Source organism: Lethenteron reissneri, unplaced genomic scaffold (assembly GCF_015708825.2).
Source record: "Lethenteron reissneri isolate LAM-NWPU_2019-01 unplaced genomic scaffold, ASM1570882v1 scaffold_618, whole genome shotgun sequence".
Classification (NCBI taxonomy): domain Eukaryota; kingdom Metazoa; phylum Chordata; class Hyperoartia; order Petromyzontiformes; family Petromyzontidae; genus Lethenteron; species Lethenteron reissneri.
In genome coordinates, this window is record NW_026892140.1 from 237,302 (window position 1) to 245,768 (window position 8,467).

At 43.8% G+C, this 8,467-nt stretch overlaps 1 protein-coding gene across 5 annotated transcripts; it reads left to right on the top strand.

The window, feature by feature from the left end:
- The first annotated feature begins 1,082 nt into the window (after nucleotides 1-1,082).
- LOC133339984 (uncharacterized) lies at nucleotides 1,083-8,168 on the top strand. 5 transcript variants are annotated; one of them, XM_061548084.1, is made up of 3 exons: nucleotides 1,083-1,295; nucleotides 3,294-3,709; nucleotides 5,260-8,168. In XM_061548084.1, the coding sequence occupies exons 2-3, from the start codon at nucleotides 3,396-3,398 to the stop codon at nucleotides 7,484-7,486; spliced, it is 2,541 nt and encodes an 846-aa protein (XP_061404068.1). In that variant the 5' UTR covers nucleotides 1,083-1,295; nucleotides 3,294-3,395; the 3' UTR covers nucleotides 7,487-8,168. The 5 variants fall into 5 exon arrangements, with proteins under 5 accessions (XP_061404068.1, XP_061404070.1, XP_061404071.1 ...); XM_061548086.1 differs by having other exon boundaries at nucleotides 3,321-3,709; XM_061548087.1 differs by having other exon boundaries at nucleotides 3,324-3,709.
- The last annotated feature ends 299 nt before the right edge of the window (nucleotides 8,169-8,467 follow it).

The window sequence follows — 8,467 nt, forward strand, 5'->3', positions numbered from 1 at the left end:
ATTAAGTAGAACGTGTCGTCTATATTTATTTAAAAAGTTGCGCATTTTGATGTGACGTCACATTTCTCAAACCCCCCCCCCCCTCTCGTCACACATCGTCACAAATATCTGACCCCCCCCAGGTGCGTGACGTCATTTAATGTATTCACGCTCTAATTTATTCAGTTACGGGGTCGCTCGTTGTGGGAGGAGCGTGGCTTGTAACCCGAGAGTGACGTCATGTCACTTGCTGCTGCCGCGTGACGTCACGAGGTAACAGGAAGCTGCCGCTGCAGCTGCGTGCTTACTGAACTCCGAGGTGAGAATTTCTCATCGTTGTGGTTGTTGTGGTGGTTGTTGTTGTGGTTGTTGTTGTGGTGGTTGTTGTTGTTGTTGTGGTTGTGGTTGTTGTTGTTGTGTACCAAGGTAGAGCCTCGCTGTTTCTCTCTCTCAGGGATGTCAACTGAGTAGCAGCGAGTGTTGGAATCGATGTCCAGATTGGAACTTTGCCCCGCGGGGCCTTGCCTCCTGCCCTCGCCTGATGGCGTTCAAGTTTAATTCTCTCGCTCAAGATAAATTTGTCTTCACGCGGCTCGCTACTCTGTAACTTTGGTTCGCTGTAGATATTAACGCAGTTTTTGTTCTTCGTGTTTGTTACCAGGCCAAGCCCGCTTGAGCTGCTGTACCGCTCTCGTTCTCAGAAGCGCCCTGCCCACAACAACAACAACAACCACAACAACAACAACAACCACCACAACAACAACCACCACGAGGTGAGGCTTGTCAACAGCATGGCGGTGTTCACTCTGGACGCGGCACCGCGAGTCGGTGTCTGTGGGTCACAGGCGCTCAGCGCCGCGTGCCGCTGTTCACTCTGAACGAGTGGAGGGGGGCACCGCGGGGGGGGGGGGGGGGCAGGAGGTAAATCGACGCCGCCGCCACGGGGAGAGGGAGAGACACGGGGAGCGCCTCGGCTGTGTCGGTTGATCCTCCATTCTTTACTCGGTGGAGTGACGCAGCATTAATGTCACCGCTAGAAACCTCCTGGTTCCACCAGCCCACAGGGGATTATTGTGTCCGTCCGTCCGTCGTGCATCCAGAAATGGGAGGGGTGGGGCTGGGTGGAGAGGGGAGGGTGGGGAGGGGCTGGTCACCCCGTGGTGCCCTTATAAAACTCAACGTTTAACCTACTCACGCCGGCTTGTGCCCGCCCTCACAGTCGGGCATATTTGCGGAATACACCACGCCGCCGTTGACCCTGCAGGCCATTGACCGAGCAACCCAACGTTCCTACCAGCTCCCTCCGCAGGAATGAGGTAATGGTGTGCTGGGTGAATAATCAAGAGACACACACCCAAATGCAAACAAAGTTAAGAGCCCACAAAGACGCACACTTTGGCACGTAAGTTTGCCTACCACATAGCTTTACATTGGTGTGTGTATGCTCATAAGTTTACTCTCAGGCACGAATATACTGATTTTGTACAATCTACAATGGCCTATTGTGTGAGAACAATATCCCGTCTGACAATGAAACAAAGGCAGACTTTTCACAGACTAAGATGTCGACATTAATGATTTTACTCCAGAGTACTTTTTAAAACATGATTCAAAGTTTAGGTGTGTCTTTCCGCATTGCAATAATGGCACAAGTATTAAATGTGGGTGTTTGAGGTCATCTCGGCCAAATACTCCCAACAACTATGTCATACCCCACCCTTGAGGTACACTGCAAGGTCCAGAGACACGATGTCTCATATCCTGTGTTAAAGCCTTAAGGCAGACAACTGTACAGTTTGTCTTTATGTCCTACCAAATTATTTTATGAACGTAATACAAGGGCAGCAACAACACATCTAAAAACTGCTGTTTGGATTTCCTTGACTTAAATACAACTCTCCAACGATGTAAATGGCCATGAGCGGTTAGGAGAGCTTCTTTACCAATGCTGTTTATTGAATGAGTGTTGCAGTAAATCATCCAGTACTTTGTTGCAGTGCCACACCTGGTTCAGAGTTGCACCTGCCACTGTGACTTTGAAGTTCACGTATGAGTACCATTATGCACCTGTGTCTGATTAGTTTACATTTATATTGGCACCGAAGCAAAAACGGATGACAAGGGAATTCTAAAATGTATATTCATTGATGGATTTACCGCCAAATAACACTTCATGTAGTACTGTAATTTAATTACCCACCTTTTTAATCTGCTTCCTGAAAAAAGCTAGCGTTTTAGAATATCTTACATTTGTGCGTAAAGTACGAATAGCTTTTAGAGGACTTTTTTGTACATTTTCCACCATGCACATGAAAACCAGATGATTGGCCTTGCTTCTAATTCCTTCTACGGGAATGCTTTGAAATTGCATCATGGGTGTAGTAATGACTAAACCATACCAACCTCCATCTTTCCCCAATCTCCAGATGTATCAAATTCTCAGCATAGCAGGTCACGGCTCTCGGGTGAAAGCAGTTCCCCCAGTTGGTACAGGTGCAGCCTGAGGAAGGCTGCTGGCAATTGAACACAGTCCTTTTTGTTGTACACATTCACACACTGGGTCTGAAGAAATTAATGGCACGAGGAGTGGGATTTAAGCCATGGCTGCATTCTCGGCACATACCGTAATTAAAATGTTTGCCCATATTTACAGACTTGTGTTGGTGAAAAAACCCCAGCAATCTTGGGCCAGATTGCTCTTTAAATCTGGGTCTGCAGCGTGGGACGGCACCACCTTAAGTATTTTTCAAACGAAAAAAAATCGGCAGTGTGGAATGTCCATGTGTTTGCACAATGGGAACGCTTGCCAGAGTGAACCTTTCTCCAGATGAACCTTTCATTTAAATTCACATTGCTGTCAAAAAGTATTTACAGAGAAATGTGCACCATGAAATGTGCGTAGAGCTAAGATAATGGCAAAGGAGGAGTTAAGTTTGATAAAAACAAGAGTTTTAAAATGATCTTTGAATACAATGTTTCTTTAACTCTTGAAAAATATACTTTTAAGCGGTACGAGATGGCACAGATAAGAGTGGGGATAAAACAGGCACGTGTCTTTATCATCAATTTCCATTACATTAATTTCCATACTTGTTTCACTTAGAGGGCATTTAGACAATGTAGAGATGATCCCGATTCATGTAATTGCTTAGCTTGCTGGTATTATGCCACGTGTTTAAATTACTTTGTATTTAGACTATGAAATATATTTTCAACTCCATTTCTTGTTGTGGTACATTCATTTTCGTGAAGTACTTTATTCCGAAAACAATTACAAGAATAATTAAATATGTTTTGTTGTTGTTGCAAATCAGGCACTCTCATCCTGAATAACCGTTCAGCAGGAAGCGGAGAGTGGGAGTGTGCGCGCAGTGAAGGACAGTGGCCTTGAACAAAACCGCCGGCTACTGAAGAATATGTACAGCGTTGCCGACCTGCTGGCTTCCCATGGCTTCAGGTCGGGCAGGAGGCCGACATCCGGCAGCAGCAGCAGCACACAGCCTCCACTCCGGATGGAGCCGCCCCGGTCAGGGCTGGAGCAGGGGTTTCCTGGCCAGGATGTGTGGCACGACGCACCGCCCGCTCCCCGCGCCACACGTCACTCCAGCCTGCCATTACAAGAGCACCCCGCAAGGGCCGAGCCCTCCAGGGAAAGGGCAGAGCTCGTAAGTGAAAAGGCGAACTATGAAGAGGGGCAAATGCAGCCCCAAAGCCCCCCTGTGACCATAAGGTGAGGAGCTCGCTGGAGAAAAACGCACCGTCAAAAAAGTTCAGCATTTTTAGACATCATTTCCTTTCTTTGACTGCTGTGTCATTTGCCTGAAATGAAATGTGCTTGTACTCTGTTTGAACAGCTGTAACATAATTTCCTTTGAGAAACGAACAGATTACACAAATGTATATGTATGCATATATGCTGCTTATACAGTACTTACTGTATGCCTATAAAAAAAACACTGGCTTATGCATAGAATGTGACAAGAGTGCATTACGTCGACTATTAATACTTAAATAGAATAGGTTTCACCCTTTCTGGCAATAAACCAGGAGTTAAGATTTCCAAACACCACATAGATACCTTTACGTGATGCTTGAACACCCCTATCTAACACATCAATAGGCTGCAGGATTTATGCTGACCAGTCAAACAATATACACACATTTTAAACTATTAATTCTTACGTGCACAATTCTCTGCAAGTACTCTGATCACAAGAATCATTTTCAAATGTTAATCGATGCAGTTACATGCCTAGATATACACCTGTGGGCAGATTATATGAATGCCCACTGTTGGTGCAATTAAAATACAATATAATTGACCGAAATGAGAATCCCTGGTAAGCTTGCTGTGGTTGCATCCTGGCAGCCGTACCAGGCACATTATTTTATTTTTGTCTCGTTTTAAAGTGCTGCATGCATCATTTATGCCATGGATAGTTACTCAGTGGAACAACTGCAGTTCCCAGTTTTATTTGTTTGTTTGTTTTCCACTGCTGTGCTAACTTTACGCCACAACTCATTCGGCCACGGTTTGGTTTTACACTCTCATCATTTATGTGGGTGAGTAGAAAGTAATCAAAATCAACTGGCAACAGGGTGGTACACCGGCTATGTGAAAGATGTACTCCTGAAGACATATGAGCTCAGACATGGTATGTTGAAGTTTGGATTTCACCAAGGCAACATCAACTTCACGGTCTTGGCTTCCGTTTTGGGGATTATTATGCTGATGTTCATGCCCCCCACCCCACATACTGAAAGTTTCTTCCAAACCCATGAAATACCAATAAAATGTTGTCACCCTTGTAACAGACATGGCAAATATAATACAAAGACTGAGCCAAAGGGCATGTCTTGATTTGAAATGGCCCGTCGTTGTTTTCAATGAATGGTCTGCATCCGATTACGAATTGGCAGAGAAACTGCTTAAAAGACAGTGTTGTAAAATTCTTAAGGGGATGCGATGCTGTATACACTGTATAAGGCGTTCACAAAGACACTGTAATCCTTTTGAATATGATTAATTAGTCACCAGCACTTAAAATATTGTTCCAATAGTTAAACTCTTTAAGATGTCCTAAATGTTTCAAAAACATGTATAAAAAATGAATGCAAAACAGCATGCTCTACAAAACACACACTCGCACATGATTGATGTCTACCCCTGACCCAGGATTTAAGCAATGGCTCATTGAAAAGAAAAAGCAGAAAGTTACAAATGCTAAAAGCGTTCTAGTGTTGATGCAATTTGGTCACAATATTTATTTTGTTCTGCAGGAACTTTGAAAACCAGCTTCCATTATTGGAGGGATCCGATGAAAGCGTGAGTTACTGGCGGCGCCGTGGGCAGGATTTCAGCGTGCTGCTGGACTACGCAATCCACCAACCGCCTCATGTTGACGTCCCTCCGCCTGCCTACCTTGCAGGGTTACGAGATCAAGCCCCATCACACAACACAGTGCAGCATGGCCCTTTCAACCAGACTGCAGTGTCTCGCGAGGCAACCCCCCCACCGTACCCTGCAGTGTCTCGTGACTCGACTCTTCCCTCGGAATACTCTGGATTGCACGGCTACCCAGCTAATGCAGACACAATCCCACGCCCCAGCACCTACCCACAGCCTCCACCATACAAGGCTGAACCTCCGACCCTGGAATTATCTCAGAACTCTGCACCACAGACTACACAGCTGCAACAAAGTAAAATAAATCCAGACTACGCGTTATTGACCGATCAAAGTAAAAATATGCACAGGAATAGCAGAGAAAAAGGGAATTCCAAATATGTATCAAGCCATTGCTGTAGTGACTACCAGGACATGTCAGGGATGTATTACTCCTCAAGTCAGTGTGGTCAGGACAGCAAGGACATGTTGGTGAATCCAGGCAAAGGAAGCACTTCCCTCCAGGCAACATCAGATGCACATGCAATATTGTACACAGGAAAACAATACTTTGAAGCAACTCCCCTACCAACAGAGAAGATTGAAAAACCTCAAACATTCAGGCCTCCACCGCCAACATACGAGATGTACCAAATGAGAAGCAAAGATTGCTACAAGGGACCAACAACACAAGTTCAATTGAAAAACGTGTGTTGTCATACGAGTACACATGAAAATGGGCAATACAAGTCATCAGCAGAATTTTCCCCAGACAGATTTATGCCTCCTGAATCACAAATGAAATATCAAAATGTACAGCTGCCCACATACATCAAACCACCAGATTACATTCCTCAATATAAAGAGAATACATCTCGTCAAAATCAACATGCAAGCAATGAAAACAGCATTGACTCTACTGGTGAAAGCAAACAAAAACTTAGAACAGCTCGTGTTGAATACATTCCATTCACAGACCCATGGGTGCGAATTGTCCCCAAGGCACACTGGGAAACTGAGCGCCAAAATCAAGACAATGGTCACAGTGTGAGGAAGTCTACAAATGACAACAATTCTGTAAACTACATTCATGTAAAAGAAGGCTTAGACAAACAATTGTTGTACTCAAAGCAAATACCACCTCCATCACTTGTGTTACCTGTACTAAATCAGGATTCATATTTTTGGAGAAATTCGCAGTCAAACCATGAAATCAACAAGCATAAAATGCATTCAGATGACATAACGTACATGCAGTTAAAATATCCGGACAGTACCTCAACAAGTGCTGATCATGCATTTCACTCAAGAAAGGGCCACATACAAGAAACAGCAGGTGAACATAGATCTGTGTTGCATACAGATAAAAAGGAGGGTATTCTTCAGGGTGACAAGACACATGAAGCAAGTGGTGGTCAGATGCCACGTAGCCTGCTTGGAGTCCGGACCGGCATGCATCAGCGAGGAGCTGTGGGAGAAACTGTGTTCTGTTTGATCTCCGTGCCAAGTCAGTCTGTGGATGTGGATCAAGGTGGCATTTGGCTCCCAGATGTGTCAAACGGCAGCAGTAACGCCGTTCCCGAACACTCCCACCAGCACACGCAGTCTGCAAGTGAGCTGGAGCTGCAAGCACTCACTGGGAAAATGATCGCCGAGGAAGAGGCACGCAAGGCCAAAGAAAAAGCGGAGGAAAAGGCGAAAAAGCATGCATGTGAAAGCCAAATATTAAGTCACCCACTGAAATTTAGTTCTGAACTAAAAGGTGAAGCAAAAATGTATGAAACACCTCAAAAACCACTATCACAAAAACAGCTTAATAATGTTACCTTGCACTGTGTTCCAAAGCAGCTATATCCTGATGAACGAACATTTGTGTCACAGAAAAATAGACAAATTCATGGGCATGCTGTAGAGGTGGAGGGTAAACATTTCCAAGCCTCTAATTGCAGGTGGAAAACCCAAAATTCACAAAATACATCCCATATTACTGGTGAAACAAAAAATGAGGAAATTAAAAGTGAATTTGGATCTAAAATCTCCTCCAGGTCAGTCTCGTGCTGCTTGTATCTGAGGAAATGTAAACAACTAACATTTTCTATTTACCAACAACAGTATAATTAATTTGGTTTAACACATCAGCTTTCGTGGCCAATATCCATAAAGGTGTATTGGGTTAGATCGCGTAAATATAAATGTGTTAACACACCACCACCTGACAGCCAATTAGTAAGGTTTGTCGCGGAAACAAAATGTGCCAATTAGTGACTACTTAAGCTTACCAGTGTGTTGGAGAGTAAACCCACAACATTTACAATTTGAGTATGATGTTTTGCTGGTGATTACAACCAGCTTCAGGCGATTTTACAGAAATGTAAAAAAGTTTGAATGTTTACCAAAATCCTTTATTATTGAATAATTGCCAGGCTAAACTATTAAAGTGGTAGGATATCAATTGGTTAACCTTTTACCGCATGTCGATATTCAAAGTTAATCATACCGCTTTATACAATTTGAGATAAAATATATATATATTGCCGTTTGCTTTGAGAATCTATATGTGGTATCAGGTTTTAAAAATTGGCAAGTTACTGCTTAAATTGGTAGCGTTTGATTTTAAGAATATCTTTGAACTGTTGAATTCCTATTGGGAAATAATTTGCCTAGTTCCTTCCTGTTTGAGCATGCGTATTAATAAAGATGTCGATACGAGTATTAACGTGAGTTTTCTTGCAGATTAATAAAGACCTGATTTGTTTTTAAAGATGACTGATCGTACGTTATTGCTACCATGTTTCCTTTAAAAAACACGGACGAGTAGACATACACACACGAGTGTGCATCCAAACACGACTGTATATACAGCGGTGTGCATTCACACACGAGTGTGCATGTGTTTCTACGCTTTTTAACGTTAATTTACTTGCAGAACAATAAAGACCTGATAGGTTAAAGATGACTGATCGTCGCTTATTGCTACAATCTTCATAGCGAACACGTGTGGAGGCGAGTTTCAGGCGAAGCATCTCCAGCACACAAGTTGACCCTCACCTGGCAGCATCGTGGCTGTCCGCTGGTCACACTCATGACGTCACACTCATGACG

What these genes read in the sequence shown, in the direction of transcription:
- LOC133339984 (XM_061548084.1), top strand. Translation starts at nt 3,396, where the DNA reads ATGTACAGCGTTGCCGACCTGCTGGCTTCCCATGGCTTCAGGTCGGGC. An exon ending in AGCCCCCCTGTGACCATAAG is followed by an intron (nt 3,710 to 5,259) that starts GTGAGGAGCTCG and finishes TTTGTTCTGCAG; the next exon opens with GAACTTTGAAAACCAGCTTC.